We start from the raw sequence: 20,610 nt of genomic DNA, 5'->3' as shown, positions 1-20,610 counted from the left end.
TTGAAACTCCAGTGAGGCACAAACTATATAGAGTCACTGTTCTGTGATGTGCACAATTTACTTACGTGACGTTTGCCAGAAATACAAGCCTGTCGACATGACCTCGAATACACAGAGGTCGCGTAGTTACAAAGCATTTTCAAAACCGATTCGCTGGCGGTCAGGATGGGACCAGCAAATCAGATGCTAGTTAACACTGTAGCGGGAAAAGAAGAACACGCCCACTGCTTGTCTGTGCAAGAAATACTGTAAATAGCAACACAGGGCGTTCGGTGCAGTTTCGTTGATAAACTTAAATTATGAGGTCAATTGTGCGCGTTTCAAACATTTTATTCTTGACTCGATTATCCAGCATTTGTCTCGATGTTACTAGTGAGGAATGTAATCTACTGAAAAATCGTAGTAACCATAATGTATTTAAATTCTGTGAAACGGCTAAATGGGCATTAAATCATAAGGCTTACCTTTTAATTTAAAATCGTAAGTGGTTCATCTGTGTTAATTTTAAGTTGTTATGCGTAACCACTGTAGTAAAGTGTGTCCAGCATAAAATACCGTAGCGTGCCCGGGGGGGAGGCAGAAGCCTGGCTCGTAGGTGACGTAATCACACACGAAGACTAGCTCGATGTACGCTTCTCGCAAAAGAGCCGGCTCTTTTGTACAGCGATATCGGCGCTATGCTTTAGGGGGAGAGGTAACGGTTGCGCACCCGCCCTCCGCCTGTGTGTGGGATTACCTGCCTGCATTAACCGAGATCGCTACAGTACTTTTGGAGGTGAATATCCAGTGACAGTGATGCCACGTGACACAGGTAGGAAGTGGTCAGAGGCATTCCGTACACGGATTGCTGTAAATCTGGTTGGTAGAGTGGATTTCTGTTTAGCTCCTAAACTCGAGAGAACACATTTGCTGAATGTGCTGAAAGCTATGAATTGTGGGGCATTTTGTTTTACCCCTCTTATGTTGTGTAGAGACAACCCCCTTCTGGTTTGAAAGACTGTTCACCATTTACAACAAAAATGTACATGCAGTATATTACATATATTGAAAAATCTAAGTTAATTACAAGTGAAAAAGATTACTTGGGCACATCCATTGGCAAGTTCCCGTAGGGGACTGTAGGGTACTAATAGGCTGAAGACTAAAATAATGTTTTTGTGGAACTGCAAATATTCTCTGACTGGTCTTTATGACCCACATTTTATTTCGTTTTTCCCCAATCAGTTACCATACTGTGTTATCTTAAAGAAAACAGCTATATACAATAGATTAAAAAGATCTGCTTGAAAGAGAAAACAGGAAGCTAGAAAGAGACTAATTTATCAAAGCTAATGTGTCTAATGCTGCTGCTGCTGTAATTCTTACCATACAACCATTGTTAGAAATATGCATGTCAGGTATACAGTAGATTTTAGCGTTAGTGTGTTTTAAGTAGTGTGTTGTAGTGTAAGGTAACTTTTTTTTTTTTCCTAGTTTAGAGAGCCCAATCAGGTATGTAACCCTATTTCCCATCCCAATTTGGAATGCCCAATTCCATACTGCTGCAAATCAAGTACAGACTCAGGAGAGCTCAAGATCAACTCACAGCCTTTTGTTTGTGCTGTCTTGCGAATCTCCTTCAACTTCTCTGGTCCCTGGCTTGCCTCGTTTGAAGCATGACCAGTAGGGGTTACATTGATTGATTTTTTTTTTTCTTTTTCTTTTTCCTCCCTGACCTGTGCGATGCGACAGCCAGGACTGGCAATTTGGTGAGGCCAAGATTTGAACCTGTTCATAGGACCTTTTTTTTTAAATTGTTTTTTTTTTTTTTTTTTTTACTGAATATATTAAAAAAAAAAAAAAAAAACTATTTGTATGGTTCTTTAAGAAATTTTAATGCGGAGGGGGGGAGGAGGGGGTGTAATTAGCCTTTCATTTACTGCTGCTTTGGTTGGACTCAACTTCATGGCCCCCTGGTGGATATTGATCCACATTACAAGCCACCACACAGGTTGGCATAATCTTCTCTGCTTGAGAGAGGACCCGGTGCTGAATGGCAAGGATGTTTCAGGTCCAGAACTCTGAGGGGATAGAATGAAGAAATGCAATTAAAGATAATTACTTTCAGATATTAGCATGGTTTCACCCACATAATGTTTTGCGTCAAGTGCAGCCTGGCCCAGATGAGCTGGCATTTCCTGAGTTCTAGTCGGGGGTTCCTTCCATCTCCATTTAAGGAGAGCAGCAGTTGATGCGTGGACTCTGATCGCATGTGACAGGAAGTGATCTACAATGCATAGCTGTCATATTCGAAGTGGCTTCACAGGCAGTGTGTGTGTCTGTTACAGAGAGGCCAGCAGTGTTTCTAATGTTTTAATCCCTTTCTTGTTTTCCTGTGAAACACATCACATATTGTATTGGCATTGTAGTTAGACCTGCAGAGTTAAGTCTTGGTTTTGGGGAAATTTATTACATTTATATGATTTTTAAAGTACTTTGCAGAGCAGTTTAATGTTCTGGAAGGTGTAAAGTGTAAGTTGCAGTGTGAATTTCATTGATAGTGTAGCTGTCACAAGGTGTTTCAAGGACCAGCACGCCTAAGGCTTCTGTCGTTGAATTGAAGCGTGGAAAGTCTTTTGGTGGAAGGGTCAGCCGTGTACTGTATGTAGTCGGCAGTATTAGTCTCATCGCTATTCACAAGCACATTGATGTCTCGCATCTGACCTGTGCTGCAAGACTACTGTTGTACACAATGGCTGACTTGGGTTAGCTTATAAACTTCTTCAAGCCAAGTCCCATTATAAAAGTGTATCATAGTAAATGCATAGCAAAGTGTAATAAAGCACAGTGAAAGCATAGCAAAGCATAGGTAAGCATTGTAAAGCAAATTTAAAATGGCAAGTCTGGGTAAATTATTGTAAATGCATGGGAAAAGCATGGCAAAAGTCCAAAAATATCATGGTAAACTTCTAGAAGGGTCACCAGCGACCTTATTTATTGTGTCATGGTTCCAGGGGTTGTGCATAAGTGAGCTCACTTGGGCTGTATACCCAGATGAAGGTTTACTGCAGTATATTCTGGTACAGTGTAAAGCACAGTAAGCCAAACATGGTAAAGCATGGTGAAAAGGGGGCTTAACCATGATCAAACTTTTTTTATTCTTTTGCTTTAAAAACCAAAATGAAAAGCACAAAACAAGACTACACTTTTGTTTTTTTGTTTCTACCTGCATTGTAGGTGTGGCCACTATAGTGTGAAGCAGCTGCCCTACCTACAGTTAAAATGTCCAGCACAAGAGAAGCGCCCCTAAGTTGTGCAGGTAGTAAGGTACAGTGCTGTGTGTGTATTGCATTCCCAGCTTTAGAGGAGTGCTACAGACAGTCCTGTCTTCATTCTCCTGCTTGGTTGTTGCAGGCATTGAGAGAAGAAGCTCTGTCCAGACAAGCTGCTTGGAGGCCATCCCGTCTGATACATCTCTAAAGAACGGTGCATCTGGCTTTCGAACAGAGAATGAGAGGCCCCCCATTTCGTGAGTAGTATTTGCAGCCTTTGTGTGTGTGTGTGGTGGAGCACTCTTGAAACCAGGTGTGAAATAACAATACAGCATTTGGTGTCCACGTGTTCTGTTTTGTTTCAGTATTGTTCTCTGGCATTTTTTTTTTTTTTTTTTTTTTTAAATATTATTATTTTTTATTTTTATGTTGATTTTAGAATATTCATAAAGAGAACACAAATATTATTTTCCTCCAAATGAAAAAAAAAGCCACCTTGATCATGTTTGATTTACAAGAATATAATTACCAGGCCAGGGTGGAAGTTAGCAATTACATGTATATCTGTCTTGTATTTCATCCTATATACCTGGCATTTCACATGACGTGACAAAAAAAATAAATAAAAACACCAAATATGAATTCCAGTTTGGCGTGTATACAGCTACAACCAAAATGCCATTTTAAATGTGATAAACATTCTAAATATGTAAATGTGTATGAAACCTAAACTAAAGTAACAGTAGTAATCTCATCCTCTTTGTTTTTCTTTCCTCCTGTTTTTGATCCAGCTGGAAGACACTGTTTCTCCTGCCATTTATCCCAGAGCATCGCTGCGTGCAGAAGATGTGAGGCTGCAGCAGAGCGAATTCAGGATTAAAATATATAAAAAGAAACATTTTCATTTTATTAAAGAAGGCGGGTTATAAAGTTACGCCGAACCAACACTCGTTCAGAGAATCTCGGGTCCCAATTTTATATTTTTATTTTATTTTTATTTATTTATTTATTTTTAAAATTCTATTTAAAAACAAATAACATTGTAACGAGTACAGCTCAGCATGGGGGACCAGCCTCTGTACAAGCCTAGTGACTCGGGGAATGGCACGGACGGGGCCTATTTCCAGCAGCATCCAAACCCCTTGGCCACTATGAGTGGAGGCTTGAACCACAACTACGGGTCATCCAGCTTAGAGCCCCTCCAGTCTTCCCCATTGTCCCCCCATCCATCAGACCACCACCATCAGAGCAGCCTGGGCAACTCCAATCTCATGTGGGGCTCGCCCAGCCCCGAGGAGGCTACAGACCAAGGCAGTGCCAGAAACTACCAGTACAGTGGTACAGCCCAGACAGCTGCAGATGGGCAGCCTAAAGTCACAAGCAGTGTGTTGCAGAAGCTAGATTCCTTCACCCAGGTCTTTGCAAACCAGAACCTGCGGATCCACCAAGGCAGCGCTGATGGAAATGGGCAGAGCCTGGCGGAACAGGGGCAATCGTCTGCCTCTTCCTCTTTGGCTGACGTCACTGCAGACAGCGCCCTACGGCAGCTTCTTTCCCAGAAACCCCACCTGCAAGAGCAGACACAGGAGATACCTGTGCAGCAGCAGCAAAGGTACCAGCTGGAGCAACAGCAGATGCAGAGGTCCTTTGACGCCACACACCCCAAGTCGCAGCAGGTAACAGACGTACAACAGCAGCAGCTCTATTATGAGTACCAGCAGCAACAGCACCGGGTGGCACAAATGCAGCACTTGCAGGCATTCCAACAACGGCAACAGATGCAAAGCCTGCAGTCCCAGCAGCAAATGCTACAGCATCAGCAAGCACAGTACTATCTGCAGCAACAGCAGAAACCCCAGCAACAGTCTGCACATGTACTCCTGCAGCAATTGCAGCAGCAACGGAGCACTTATTACCACAAGCAAGCACATGCAGCACAAGCAGCCATGCATCAGTTGCAACAACAGCAAATGCAACCGCTCTCTCCCCCACAACCCTACCACCAGAACCGGAAAATTGTACAGCAGCATCCCCAGTACGCACCCCAGGAGCAAGCCCATCCTGTCCAACACATCCAGCTGTCCTCGGGGGCAGCCCCCTATTACTATCAGGAGCAGCAGCAGTCAGCATCAACCCAGCAGCAGTATCATCTACAGGTCTACCAGCAGAATGTCCATTTGCAGCAGCAGGTACAGGTGGAGGAAGAACGTGCCCTCCATTCTCCACCCAAGCAGTATCTCCTGGAGCCCAGCTGCCAGCTTCAGAACCCAGGGGACCCTGCTGCCACTGCTGTCTCTGGGCTCCCAGAGGGGAGAAACGATGGCCTGGCCTGCAGTGAGGTTCTACCACACATGGGTGTCCCCAGCCCCCCACACCAGACGGTGCCGAGGTGTCTCAGAGAGGCACTGCCCACCATGCAGCTGGCGAGCGGCAAAGGAGGGGCACAGACACAGCAGTCGCCCAGTACACTGTGGCCACAGGTAGCTACAGGATTTGATATTAATTAGATGGTACATATTAATAAAGCAACACTGGATTCTTGGATGTCTTCATCTCATGCACAGGCATGTGTTGAAAGGGGAAATAAATTATCTGGCCGCTAGCAAGTATGCAACTACATTGCTGCATTGTTTTTAGATTTGAAAGACATTGTCATTGCCAACTGATAGTACTGTACAGCACAGCATGTTTGTCAATAAGTGGAAATACTGTAAAGGTAATTTTAAACAATAAAGTAATTCATATTAAACACGTAACATTCCTTTTAGTTTACCTGCTGTGATTGCTGCGTGCACCTGTGATACCATGTAGCAGGCGATGACAGCAGTGGTTTGATTCTGGTACTGTGCTCTGCCTGCTTGATTCTTCCTTTTTAGATGAGCTCCAAACCTGAAGGTAAAAAGTCTTCTTTATATTCCATAGGCGTCATTAACATCAGAAAGACGGCGAGATCCCACCTCTCCTGACCACAGGTAAAGGGCTTGTCATTGTCTTTAGTAATGCACTGTACTGCTTCCTCTTGGTAAATGGAAAATCTCAATACTAATCAGTTTGAGGGGGTAGAAATTATTGTGGTCGCCATACTTCATAAATTAAGCTTCTTCCATGGTTGCAGAAGCGTTTTATTAAAGGTACGTGTGTTTTTAGGGCTCGCCGTTGCACTTTCTCATAACCTGGGTATTGGCCAAATCTTTTGTCTGCTTAAATGGGCTGAATCGCCTCCTCTTGTTTGTAAACTTTCTTATGTTCTTATGACTGTTTTTTGTCTGTGTACACAGTTCCCTCAATAACACAGGCTTCCAAGAGAGAGTGGAGGTGAAGAACAAGCTGATGTGCTCCATGTGTCAGAAGGAGTTCAAGAGTCTACCCGCCCTCAACGGCCACATGAGGTCACATGGGGGCACGAGGACCGCACCCAGCCCCAAGCAGGTGAGGAGCAGGGAGACCAAGGGAGGCCAGGGGAGACGAGTGAAGGGACGGCAAGGAGGGGATGTGGGGAAGCTGCAGTTAAGTGTCTGTTGAAAGCAGTTGCTTGTCACCTGCTGCTTGCTTCTGGCTTTTTTTCTACTGGGACCTTGTATTCAGTATATTAAGTCAACTGACTGTGGACATAATGCATTACAGTAAAACCATGTGTGTGCAGTCACTTCCAAAACGTATGGTGAAAAACTAAAAGGGTTAAACTTAAATCTGAGATGTACAATGGTACAGGTGTTGACACATACAGGATAATAGCAAAACAAAACCTAGGAACAGGTCAGAGCATTACGTTTCCATTATATTTCAGGAGGGTCATTGTTTTAATCCTTCCTGCTTGCCTTTTGATAATCCATGTATTCCTCCTGACTGGCAAGTGGATTCCTTATATGATGTACTTTGATTATAAACAGGAAATAAGAAGTTAAAGGCTGGCTGACGAAAGCTGGGCAGCCAGTTCGCTGAGTCCGAGGGCTCTTGTATGTACTGTACCTGCTTCTCACTTGTGATGTTTTGTCTTTGTGATGTATGCGTTTTCTAAAATGTGGTTTCTCTGAGTCCCTGTCTCTCTTTTTTCAATACCGCAGCCTTCCTGGTGAGAGAGGAGGTGAAGAACAAGCTGGTGTGTTCCTCTGTGCTGTTTCTCTTTCAAAGCTTCACTTGTTGACAGTGCTTATCATAAGAAAACTACCCTTTTGAATTGCTTTGGTGCAGCTGACAAAAGAGTTACATACATCTGTTTTGCACTTCCATTAGCTACATAGGTCTCAAATGTGCAGTTTGGAAAGAAGCACATGTTATAGAAAGCATGTGTTTTCATTTTGAAACATGATATCTAGTACTAGACTAGGTTTAAAGTAATTTCATCTTACTCACTGAAGGAAGCGTAACACCACCTGAAAGCAGACAGAGATATGTTTAACTTGGTGCAGTACTAGATGTCATATTTACAGTAGCATGTATTCATTGCAGAAGTGCACATTGAAGACCTGGACATTTGTATGGTTTTATGGAGGCTCACTTTCAGTAACCGTCAAGGATCCAATGTTGCAATGCAACCTTTACTTTTGAAATCCATTTTCTTAATCCATTGGCAATAGCAACATTATCACTGTGCCCCCCTTTTTTTCTTGTGTTGAAAATCTTGTCTTTTTTACACTTTTAATTTCAGATACAGCGCTACAGCAGAGAAGCTTATCTACAGCACAGCATTGTATTTGAAATATCTGAATAGCCTCAAAAAACAAGTGAAGTACCAAGTAATAAAGTAATTCATGAGAAGTAAGAAAATAGATTTTAAAGCACTGGTTATCACTCCATTCATCTCAAATCTCAGGCTAGATTACCACCTTCATCTGTGTGCTGTGACCCTATTGCTTTTTTCTGTTATGATTTATTATACTCCCTGGGGATTCAGAATCCCAGCTGACGGGCTATAATAGAGGCGCTCATAAAGCCAGTTGTTTTTAAATTCTGTAACTTGGAACTAGGCAGGGCTTCCCACAATAACAGTGCGCTGTTAGTACAGAGAAGTGCCCTTTTAAAACATCTTGGCTATTAAGTAGTTCATCTCCAATGCAGCACAGCTTAGCAAAACAAATAGAATAATAAATTCACAGAATGAATCCTCCTTCCATAAACAAGTAGCAGAAAGATACTTTAGTGTACATTATATATTCTACACCTAAAGGACTGTGTATAGAAGCTGGCAAACACTAAAGATCTTGGTATAGTGAACCAAGTGTGTTTGCCTCTTCTGCAGTATAATATTTATTTTATGGGCCAGCTTCTGTGCCTTACCTCTCTCCCTTCCCCTGCTGTCCTTTCATCTCTTTCTCTATACTTGCCCCCTGAGTTCTGAATGCCCTTGTCCTTGTCTGTGTGCAGGATGAAGGGGACAAGCAGCTGCCCATAGAGGTGGACCCCCTCCTGCACATCGTCATGCCTGTCTCTGTACCCGTAACGCTTCCCCCTGCCGTGCGGCCCGCTGCTGACCTCTCGCCCGTTTCCTGCTGCCCCCCCGACAGAGACGTGCCTGTGCTGGTGAGGATGGCTGAGTCTCCACCACTGCCGTCACTGCCAGCTTCCCAGCAGCCTCTGCAGCAGCCGCCACACTCCCTCGCAGTGGCCTACCCTGCCTCCTCAGTGAGTGTTGTGATGTCACATCATATCGCTCCTCCCCACTCTGCTTTCTGTGTAAGACAGGGTCTGAGAGCTCTCGCACAGAACGCATTGGGATTTAATTGCTTTGTTTGGTGTTGGCATTTTGCCTGTTTTTTGTTGTGCTTGTGTGCTTGCCTTTTGCATCAAATTAACCATTCGAAATGCATTACTTTGGTCAAGGTTTTTCCTATCCCTGTTTTGGTATTGAAATTATTTTAAGCCTTTGTAATATTGAAGGAGCTGCCGGACAATTCTTAGTTTAGGGTTTAAACATTGTGAGCTTTTGAAGAGTCAGTAGTATTAAAATGTGAGGTTTTATAAATTATGTCTTTCTGACCTATTTACAGCTTTATTTTGATTTCATTTTCATTTTTTCTGTGCATCCCACATAGTATGTTTAAGATCTTTTGTGACAGGATAACGTCATTGGCAAGCCTTGTTTCCGTCAGGGAGGGAGACTCAAGCACAAGAAGCTGCTCACTTTTAATAACACGAAAATAAACAAAAATGCACTAACAAGCAAACAAGTAGGCGCATTGGCCAAAATAAAAGGTTTAGACAAAACACAGCACCGCACACCTTCACCAACCTTAACCCCAACATTAACATTAACACCACTGATTTTTCCCTTTGTATACACCTGTGGCTGAAGCCTACTTAATCATTAACTATTCCATTATGGCCCCAGCCATATTCCAATGTGTGTTCTGGCAGGGAGGAATATAAACCCTCCCTGCCAACCCAATATTCCCCACACACACCTACACATTACACTAGGAGGGCTTCCGTCCTGCCACACTTCATATTACTGTGTAAGAATAATCTCTGATTTGGATTGTGTCTTCCAAAAATGCAGGTTGAGTGGAGTTGCAACTCCTTGATGTGTTCTGGCCAGCACTATGTGAGGAAAGCAGTGAAATAGCCTTGAGGACACCACCCAACTACAGGGACCGGCTGCATAATTAATTGGCTATTTTTAAATTGTGACAGGAAAAAAAAAAAACTTTCAGCATTTTCATTCAGCCACCTGGGTGCACTGTGCTCTATACAAAATTAACATTAGAACTAAAACATGTTAAAGGGGAAGTGAATTGTCCAAATGTCCAAAATACGTTCAGGACTCAGACTGAAACAGACCTTACTACTCAACTACTACTGGCTAATCTCATTTTTTGAAAAGTGAAGGACTGTCATAAAAGTACCCTTCATTTGCTTTAAGTATAATTCAGTTGTTTAAAATTAAACCTTTAAAACATTCCCAAAACATCATGAAATGTCATCTTCACTGTATCCTAAAGAGCAGTGGTTTGGGAGTGCTGGGAAAAGTGCATTGATGGAAAAGGGTTTTATGAGTTCTGTACATAGTTATGTTATTTAAAAGTATAAACCTGGTAGGATGAAGTTTTCATGGCAGCCCAGAAATAAGTGTTTGTTTGCTTTGTTTTAATTTCTCTGTGCTGTAACTGTGAACCGTCTCCCCTCACCCCTCCAGAAGTTTGTCCGCAAGCCGCTGAAGAATGAGAAGGCAGAAGGCGTCAGTGCGGGGCGTTGCCATCCAGACAAGAAGAAGTACCGGCACCGTCTGGACCCGCTCATCATCCCCCCACCCTCCCTCGGCTTGTCTCTGGGGGGCGCCATCCTGTTCCAGAGCCAACTGCGCTCCCCACGGATCCAGGGCGAGATTCCCCCCTACACACCCCCGCCCATGCTGAGCCCCACTCGGCACGCCCCTGGCCTCTTCAGCAGCGTCCTCCACACCGGCATGCCCCCCATAATACCCATCACCCCCCGGGTGCTGCTGGGCAGAACCAGTGAGTACAGCTCTGCTAGCGCAGGGTTTCCCAATCCTGGTCCTGGTGTCCCCTGTGTCTGCTGGTTTTCATTCCATCTGAGTTCTCAATTACTTAATTAAATCCTTAATTGAACTAATAATATATTTAATTGGACCTTTTTTAATTGTTCTCAGCTCCTAAAAAGTTGCTGATTTTTCAAGTTGGTTATAAAATTGTATAGTTAACTTTATATCTCCAACTGATTAAGTCATTGAGAACTCGGTTGGACTGAAAACCAGCAGACACAGGGGTCCCTCAGGACCAGGACTGGGAAACCCTGCGCTAACGGATATCCTGTTTTTAAAACAAAATGCATGTTTGTGCAGACCTGTTGGATTATAATTCTGGAGACCAGAATGCCTAAATGGCTTCTGCCCTCTAAATTTTAAACTATACATTGCTGGACTTTGCTCAACCACAAATGTTACCAGCATCATGATGTTAGGGCTGTGCTGTGCAAATCCAGCCCTAATCTTCTACTTTCAGGAGCTGACTAAAAAACATTAATACAAGCAGTAACATTTTTTTAAAATTATATTTTAGAACAATGTAACAATTTTTAACAGTACAGCCTGTAATATACAATACTAGCCTCGTTGTCAATCGTTTTAAAAATACAGCATGTTTGTTAATATACTTCTAAGAGCGGGAAGGGGTATTAAACAAATGTTTAGCAAAAATTCTCTTGTTTAAGAACAGTGGTATACAGCCAAGTAAATTCCTAAGAGCTCTCTGCCACACTCTGCTGCACATCAGGATACCCACAGTCCAGATTGACTTGCCTCGAGTTATCACACGATTTGCAGCGGTACCAGGGACGTTTTCAGTGGGACCCACTATATCTGTGAGTGTTTCACTGGTGAGCAGTATTTGAACTGTTGATTGACAGATGTCTTTTCCCATTGGCAGGTAGCTCTGATGGAAGCAGCATCCCAGTGACACCCCGGCCAGGAGAGCAGGCTGTCGACATTGAACCGTAAGATGCCTTTCTGTTATCTAACAGACTGCTCAAACCCAGTAAATATGTGAATTTACAGAAATACATCTGTGTCTGGTAATTATCCAACATTCTAAAGCTAATCAAAACAGCAATTGCTAACCCCCTTCTGCAGTACTGCTGAATAAGCTGCCAGAAGCTGCTTTGCACATGAACTGGTGGGTTGAGGGTGCCTCTATGAATCATTAGCATTTCCTTCAAAATTTCCTTTTCTGTTTCCAGTTGGGGTTCTCTATTTAAAGTTATTTTTAAAAAAGGGGTCCCCCAGACCAAAAAAATGGAGAAGCTCTGCTTGTCTAACAGTGGCGGGTGTGTTCCAGGCATATCAACGTTGGCCCCGGGTTCCAGGCACAGATTCCTGAGCTCCACAGCCATTCAGCAGTGGAGCGGGATCAACACAAGGCCAGTATGGTGTGGACACCAGGAGCAGAGCTGCAGAGCCCCAGGGCTCAGCAGAGAGGTATCGTCAAGAGCGTTCACTGATCAAACTGTGTGCTCGCCCACGTTTACTAATTGGAACCTGTGCACACTTTCACAGGGCTTTTCAGTGTAATTTAGTGATGGTAGTGTTTGTGTACTTCGATGTGTCTTTTTGTATGACCACTTTTTTTAACTTTTTGTCAAAAAAGTTCCTGTAATGTCCCTGTAACAGGGCAGCCTGTTTTCAGACAGGTAAAAGCAGGAGCCACACGGTAAACGTGTAAGCTTCAGAATGACTGGGACATCCCTGAAATGAATCCCCTTTACATTCTGGTGGCCAGGTTAAATTGACAATCACTTGTCCAATTTTAACCTGGCCACATTCCCATATGTTTCCCAATAGGGATGGGTTTTTAAACGAATGTGACAGGGGACACCTCAAATTTAGCAGTTTACAAAAATGTTTGTTTGTTTTGCTCATTTATATATTCTTAACTATACTTTTACTCACTGTTACAATATCCCGGAAGCTATTATTGTTTTATTTAACTGCCTAAGCGAGTCTAGCACCACACTGGTAAAAGGAAATGTGTCTGTATGAGCGAGAGAGTAGGTTTTGTTTATTAGAATGTATTTGTTTGTTGTCTTTTTTTTTTTTTTAAGAATGTTTACTTGATATACTGAAAGTGTGTGTTTTTTGTTTTTCTTTGGTTAGTGGAAGACTTGGTCAATATGGCCTGCTCCAGTGTCCTTCCAGGGGGAGGGACTAATGCTGAATACGCCTTGCACTGCCTTTTCGAGACCAGAGGAGATTTCATGGTGGGTCAGGAGAAGGAACAAATACAGGGCATTCTTTATTTGGGAGTGGGGGGATGTAGACAGCACGTTGTGTCTTGAGACAAGCCTGGTCGTTTTTCCACTGCTGTGCTCGAGCCATGCAATGCAGTTCACATGTAATGAATGCGTTGCATTATATTATTGAATACCACTGAAATGCACCGACCAGATTATTACGCAAAAAAAGAAGAATCCTTCTCGGAGAGAGCTGTAATTTTGGTTCTGATTGGCAAGAGATATTCGGCCTTTAACACTGTATGGTTAAAAAAAAAAAAAAAAAAAAAAAAAAAAAAAAAGTGTAGTGACTCCTGGCCCTGCTCAGCACTGAGCTAGAGTTTCACAGTTTGGTTCTCGCTCAAAAAAAATAGTGGAAAGGTAGTGGAAGACTCTCCCTGATTCCCCCAGGATGTGCCAGGATTTACAGGTAGTGATAACCACAGTCTGTGAAACCAGCTGAACATGTCTTTAATATCTCAAATATAATGAAGTGGACTCAGCATGCTGCCTAAATATACATCCATGCAGCAGGTAATTTAATTGCTATTAAACACCTTGGGGAGGTCAGTGTATGTGGTGAATTTTAGTCCCAGCTGAATTCAAGAACAGAAAAATGTCAGTTGAACCTTGTTATGTTGGTTGAAATATCTTTAAATTCTCAACCCTTTTCAGTCCTCACCTTGAGTGGCTCACCTGGCAGAAGCGCAGGCGCGTGGTGTGCAGGGTCAGTCATAAAGCGCAAGTTCACGTCCTGGCTATGCGAAGTAGCCAGTCTTTGCTGGGGACTCCGAAAGGAGCGTCACATTGACGCCGAAGTGGCCACCTGCAGGGCTGGCGTTTGTCCTCCAAATAAATGCAGTGTTTCCCATTTTCTCTTCCTTGGCCAGGCTACTGTGGAAAAGCTGCTGCTGTTGAAGCCCATGAGACCAAAATCTCACCCTTTGGCTGATTACCACTATGCTGGTAAGCTGGTTTCTCTTTGTTTCTCACAAAGTCATTGTGTGCTGTGCTGGAGTCTGCCCTGCCACTGAGCACTGTAGCTGTACCCTGCCCTGGAGGGACCAGCTTATTAAAGAGAGTACATCTCTACTCCCTTCAAGGCCGGTCCGTCTTTTAGTTTGGTACAGAGCCAGATAACAACAGGACAGCTTTCCTTACCTTAATCATGTGGATTACTACACTCTCTCCAACTCTTTTTAAAAATATCTCCCATTCCTTTTCTCATTCCTAGGATCTGATAAATGGACACCTTTGGAGAAGAAACAGTTCAACAAAGCCTTAACCACACACAACAAAGACTTCTTCCTTGTACAGAAAACAGTAAGATTAATTTTGTATTGTTTATAAATTCATTGTAGTTGCAATGTGAATGGGGAAACACCCCAACCAGGGTTTGCTGAGTACTACTAGTTAGGTTCCCCCTAATTAAAGCATGGCATGTGTACACACAGACACAACAAGACTAATTTGAAAAGATGATGCCTACCCCCTAATCTCGAAATGTATAATTATCCTATTATGAGTTGTTGAAACCAACACCGTAAAAATTATAATTGCTCTCAATGCCTTTAATCAGTTCTGCAGTTAGTCTTGCTTCTCTGTCAGCTACAAATAACCATAGGTACCTCAAATGCTATATTAAGCAAAACAGCATGCCATTTGAAGCTAATAACTAATGGTGTTTGGGAACGTCACTGATGTTTCGTCCGGCAGTTGCTACAATTAGCATGCAGCCAGGGCTTTGTGAGATTCGGATCACGTCTGATCTTGGGTCTTGCCTAACTAGATCTAAATAAAATGAAAATGTGCTCTGTTTGGGCCAAGTATAGGTATACAAAGTTGGTGGTTTTATTCTGCTAGTATAACACCAAGGATTTACAGTAACTAAACTTAAGGGGACTAATCATGTTTTTACAATTTTACAAGGAGTTGACAAAGTAACCAGGACCAGAAGACACACAGTTGGAAATTAAGTGGATAGACTTAGGACGGAGGGTATGAGTCACTTCTTTACACAGAGTGGTGAGGGTATGGAATGGGTCAACTGACTATGTTGATGCTAAATCACTGGGATTCTGTAAGATCCTACTTGACCAAGTTTTTAGATCAATCAGCTACTAGGAAGACGTGCATTGATTGGCTAAATGACCTCTTGTTCGTAGGTTTTGTAATGTTCCTATGTTGTTACTTTTACTTAAAGTACCTCAAATACACTGTGCTGCAGGTGAAGACTAAGACAGTAGCTCAGTGTGTGGAGTACTATTATACATGGAAGAAGAAGCTCCGTCTGGGGAAAAGACACCAGACCCGCCAGGTAGACATCAAGGATGAAGACATGGTGAGATTGCCCACAACATTGTCCTTTTTTAGACATGCTGCCTGAGAGGAAATGTGGCAAACCATTAGAAACACAATCCCAGAATTGGACAAAGAGCAAAACTGAGAGTCATCTCGAATAGCATGAATCCTATCCTTGTCTTGCTGCTGATTTTATTAAGATTTTCAGCATGATATACATGGACAATGTTACATGGCCGTGGTCATTGACAGACCACCCCGGTTTCCCAGCCTGTTCAGTGTCACTGTTGAGGATTTAGCACAAACTATGTGTATTTGAACACCATGTTCTCTAAAAAATAGAGAACCGCAACTTGGTTGGAAAAAGATTTTTATTAATACTGAAGTACACAGAATTGTGACGTTCAGATTGCTAAGCTGAACTTTTCTCTGTCTAGTGGAGGACTCTGGACAGTTAAAATAGTTTCAGGAGCAACAAACCCTCCCCTTAAAATATATTAAAACACTATGAAAATGGGAGGCGGCAGCAACAGTGAGCAGTGAGTTTAGAAAACCCAAGGGGTGCTTTCGAATGCTTTAACACGGGGCACAGATCAGGAGACAGGACATTAATGACAATGTGGATATCCTTGACTTAATGAGTCATATAGATTTATTTTTTTTCCATTGATTTTTGCCTTGACCCTGCATGGCAAAGGGACGATTGCCTGGCCACGAGGGCAATCGGGAACCAGTGAGGTGGTGATGGGGGAGGTTAAGGGATAAGGGAGTAAAACGAGCACAAAAAAGGGTGCATTGGATGTTTTTATACTTGGCTGATCAATTCGGGCGTGTCTTGGGAGTCTCCCTCCCCCTTTCCAGTTTCAAAGGGGGTGGGGAGAGGGACACAATTAAACAGATTCAAAGACTTTCTTTAATCCTGTCCTTGTAATTGCATGCAGCAGAGTGGCGAGGGTGAGGATGTGGAGTTGGATGAGCTGGAAGAGGACAGGAAGTCTGGCGAGGAGGAGGAGCCTGAGGCACCCAAGTCTCTAGACCTGCTGGGTAAAACCTCCCTAGAGCCAAAAGCCTACCATGCCTCAGTACAGCTCAACACCTGCTTTGTGTGTGAAATGCCCAACTGTGGAGCTGTGAGTATTTAAAATAAGGGCACTATACCCTGAGGAATGTTTAGAAGAGTTTGCAATAGTAAACCTGTGTGGCAGTGTTACAGTTTACCATGTTTCTTCCATGTTAAAACTATGCATTAACTAGTCCCCATGGAAATCTGCAGTAAAATTTCATAAAATCTACAACAAGAAATGTGAAATTCCGCGGCAATGACATTTTAACGAGAAACAGTATTAATGATTATAAAACAGTCATTGTCAAGGTCTTTTGCCGTTTCAACAGAAGCTGACGGTGAGTTATTAGAAATACTGGATGTTTTGCATTTAAGCCATATCTTTTGCCATTATATTTGGTGCTAATGTAGATTTGTTTCTGGAGCTCACCGATGGCATTAGGAATCTCACCATAGCTGAACTAAAGCTTGCACTGAAACCCAGCCACACTATTTAGTGTACTATTTTCATGTATTATGCTACTATCATGTATTAAGTACTTTCCTCTCTATATCATGTGTTATGCATTTCTCTGTTTTGAAGTACTATGGATTTTCTTGTATTCACTGCACCTTGTAAAGCACTTTGTGATGGTGTTCCACTATGAAAGGATGTACCATGTAGCCCTGTGCTTTACCATGGTAACAAAGACAAAAGTTAAAAATATCCTATTTTAGAAAGATTGCAATCAAACTCTAAATTACTATTATGCATAAATACTTATGCTACAGTAAAAAAAAAAAAATCATAAAGGTTGTTCCCAAAACCAGAGATGAGATTGTTTGCAACTCTACCTATAGTATCTTTTTAAAAAAATCTGCCACCTGAAGTGAAACCATAACATATTTTTGAATAATATTTCTGAAGTGTGTTTCTGTTTGTTTTTTGCAGGCTTTCAGCTCCATGCAGGCTCTGAATGGCCACGTCCGTATCCATGGTGGCACAAACCCGGTGGCAAAGCCGTCTCCGAGAGGCAAACCCAAAGCCACGTCCCAGTCTGGGTACGGCTCTGTGAAGAGCTCCCCGGCTCACAGCACCACCAGCGGAGAGACCGACCCCACCCTGATCTTCCCCTGTAAGGAGTGTGGAAAGTAAGGCAGCCACTCATACCATTACCCCCTGCTTTTACACATTTCAACATGTACACGTTACACTTTACTCCTCTTCACTTGTCGTTTACTTTTGTGCTGAACCACAACTCTGCTGAACCTGTGAAGTCTGTGTATTTGGGGTGCGGGGATACCGATGTGGCTAAAAGATCATTTCAATCACAAGCTTCAGTATGTGCTCCTCCATGATCCAGAATGAATTGCATTTGTGTGACAATGGACATTACGGCAGCATTATGCACCTCATCAAGTATGCTGGCCACCTCCCAGACAATGGCATCCTTGAGGTCTGGAAATGTGCGAGGTTTCCCTCTACACGGTGACTTCAGGTACCCCCATAACCAGAAATCCACTGGTGTAAGGTCCGGTGAATGAGGTGGCCTTTCAAAGGAAAGTGATGTGAAATGATTCTGTCCTGAAAGTGCTCCTGCAAGACGTGTTTTCACCTGCTTACCAATATGCGGATGTGCACCGTCCTGCATGAAGACTGTAGTGTTTGTCACGTTTTGTTGCTTCAGAATGGAATGACATGGGTTGTCAGCATGGTGTGGTATCGTGCAGCAGTGACTGTGCGGGTTTGAGGTCTCCTTGCTGATGGCTCTTCAAAAAGAATAGTCCGATAAGAATGTTAGCCCTAAAACCACACCACACTGTCACTTTTCTCTGGATTAGTCTCCGACCAGATTACACAGTGCACATGTTCAAACTTCCAGACAGGGTGAAGTGCGCTTCATCCGTCCACAGGATATTAGCAGGCCACTGGTCATCCAATTTTAGTCGTGCCAAGAACTGCAAAGCAAAATCTGATGAAATCCATCTCCTCAATGCTTGAACACGATGCAGCTTTTATGGAAACATCCGCAGAGTTGAACGAAAAGCCTTACAATCAGTTGAATTGGGCAAACCCAGACGGCGGGCGACAGCGGTTGTGCTGGGTTGTTCTGCATATGGCATGGCTGACCTCAGCGACAACTTCAGTTGGTGTTGGTGGTCTGCCGCTACGAAGCTTATCGTAAGTGCATATTTTGATAAACTTGTGAACAGCAGCTCTTGAACATGGCCTGCTGCGGATGTTATGCACTCTAAGGTATTCCTTGAGAGCTGCCTCGGCATTGCTTCCTTTGCTGTAAAAAAAAAAAAAAACTTGACCGTTTCAGCTCTCTGCACACTTATCGGCTTCATGTTGCTTGACTGAGCTGCCTTGCGAGTGACAGGATTGTTTATACCCATAGTACTGTTGTGTGGAAATATGCAGCAGTAACCAGTGGCACCCGCTAGTGACAAAATTTATAACTAGCACTTGCGTTCCAATGGTTCCTTTAACAACAGTTTGCAAATTTCAGCTTCCTATAGCCTACTGTTTCTGCGATATGGTGCGTTGATGTGGTAAACTTCCTTTCTAATCACCTTATATGTTATTAAACAGTAAACCCTGAACTTACTGCTGCTGTGACCATCTAGTTTCATTTGAAAATAAAGCAACAATGGTTATCTGTGGTATTCCATGATAAAAGCAAAACGTACTGAAACCATGAGAAGCGTTGGCACAAGCAAGTATTTCACAAAGATACCACAGTAAAAGTTTTAAGAAGTGTAAATTATGAAAAGTAAACTCGATAAATGCAGTAAGTGTAGTAAGGGCTGTTTCCAGTTGGTTTGTGGAGAATGAAAGTCCTTTTGAGTTCACATCACACTTCTGTGCAATAGAACTCAGATTTTATGCCAAAATGAACTGAGACCACCCCCTCAGTTTGGTTCAATTAAAACGAAAATGCCCCAGCAAAATGATGCATTGTAGTTTGGTTTGATTGAAACCATACAGAACTCACTGGGTTTTGAAATAAACTTCACAAACACAACCCTACCATGTAAACCCAAAAGGACCCAATGTGATAGGTGGAGGTTCTAGATTTATTAAACTTCCCACCTCTGAATTGCAGGGTGTTTTTCAAGATCAAGAGCCGCAACGCCCACATGAAGACACATCGGCAGCAAGAGGAGCAGGAGCGCAAGAAGCAGCAGCAGTGCTCCCAGGACGTGACCGGGCCCATCATGCTGCCCCTGGACCACATGGGTCTGATCAAACAGCATGGGCCCCAGAGCGAGGCGCTGCACACACACCTCCTGCTAACCGACGACTTGGAAGATTTCCTGCAAGACTGCAAAGAGGGTCTGTAACGGGGGTGGGGAGAGAACAGGAGCCAAGAGGATGAGCGGAGGGCGCTCCCAGTTACCGATCACTGAGGAGAGCAGCGCTGGGGAGCTACAGTGGATCCTGTTTGGGAATGGTGGGAATCTTTGTGCAGGACAATGCTGATGGATTGAAGACATGAGATAGGGAGGGATGGATCAAGTTGTCCTGAAGTGGTGCTTGGCTAAAGCTTGATTTTGAGGAATGTATAGAAACCGCTTGGGTCTCTAGTTTTCTATACCAATGTGAAGGAATAGGGGCTTCCAAGCTTAGAAACAGATATCTTCAGTTGCTGTGTGAGAGAGCAAGAGATTTCCTGAGCACACAACAAAGATGAAAGGTTCAGTGAATCATTGCACTGCTGTAGAAGAGAGGGGAGAGCTTTTCTTAGGTTCTGGTTATTCTCATAATGTGTGTGTGTGTGTGTGTGTTAGAAAGAGAGAGAGGAAGAATGCAAATTCATATGAGTTCAGAACACAACTCCGTTTAAATGTTGTTCTATTAAGAGAGAAAGAGAACGAGTGGTGTTAGAGCTTGAGTCTGATTCAGGGGGGGTGATTTAAACTCCATTTAAATCCTCAGGTCATCCTCTTCACAAGTGAAGCACAGGCACTAGAAAGTGTTAAATGTGAAACTGCTGGTTAGTTCCCATACGAGCGACAGTCTTTCTGCACTAGCCCTGGTTTACTCTCCAGTTTAGATTCCGAACAAACCAACGAACACTGGAATCCTGAATAGCACAGAATGAAGTGGTGTTCGGGGTTTGTTCAGTTCTGTTTGTGTCAGTCAGGACGCACTCCCTTGCTTTCCAAATAATATCATTTAAAAAAATGTCAGGTCCTATCTGTTGCACACCTTGTGTGCAAATGAACCTACATGTGTGTTGAAGAGCTGGAACTTGATGATTCTAGATCTCCGTTGATGGGTATCAGTAT

The 20,610-nt window shown here is 43.1% G+C and overlaps 1 protein-coding gene across 5 annotated transcripts in view; it reads left to right on the top strand.

Moving 5' to 3' along the window:
* Positions 1–20,610, top strand: part of LOC121316232 (transcriptional-regulating factor 1-like) — a 55,612-nt gene extending 35,002 nt beyond the window's left edge. The window contains exons 2-17 of one of the 5 annotated variants that reach the window (XM_041251161.1): positions 3,217–3,306; positions 3,394–3,508; positions 4,043–5,731; positions 6,174–6,223; positions 6,530–6,680; positions 8,616–8,873; positions 10,384–10,702; positions 11,633–11,699; positions 12,041–12,180; positions 12,856–12,959; positions 13,862–13,937; positions 14,206–14,294; positions 15,199–15,312; positions 16,217–16,402; positions 17,267–17,466; positions 19,425–20,610. In XM_041251161.1, the coding sequence (XP_041107095.1) occupies positions 4,313–5,731; positions 6,174–6,223; positions 6,530–6,680; positions 8,616–8,873; positions 10,384–10,702; positions 11,633–11,699; positions 12,041–12,180; positions 12,856–12,959; positions 13,862–13,937; positions 14,206–14,294; positions 15,199–15,312; positions 16,217–16,402; positions 17,267–17,466; positions 19,425–19,662 (3,411 nt within the window). In that variant the 5' untranslated portion in view covers positions 3,217–3,306; positions 3,394–3,508; positions 4,043–4,312 and the 3' untranslated portion in view covers positions 19,663–20,610. Of the gene's footprint in view, positions 1–3,216; positions 3,307–3,393; positions 3,509–4,042; positions 5,732–6,173; positions 6,224–6,529; positions 6,681–8,615; positions 8,874–10,383; positions 10,703–11,632; positions 11,700–12,040; positions 12,181–12,855; positions 12,960–13,861; positions 13,938–14,205; positions 14,295–15,198; positions 15,313–16,213; positions 16,403–17,266; positions 17,467–19,424 lie in introns of all 5 variants that reach the window. The other 4 variants (XM_041251159.1, XM_041251158.1, XM_041251162.1 and 1 more) reach the window with 4 other exon arrangements.

This window comes from Polyodon spathula, chromosome 5, assembly GCF_017654505.1.
Source record: "Polyodon spathula isolate WHYD16114869_AA chromosome 5, ASM1765450v1, whole genome shotgun sequence".
NCBI classification, from domain to species: domain Eukaryota; kingdom Metazoa; phylum Chordata; class Actinopteri; order Acipenseriformes; family Polyodontidae; genus Polyodon; species Polyodon spathula.
Note: the sequence above shows the minus strand (reverse complement) of the source record. Positions and strands in the feature narration are given on the sequence as shown.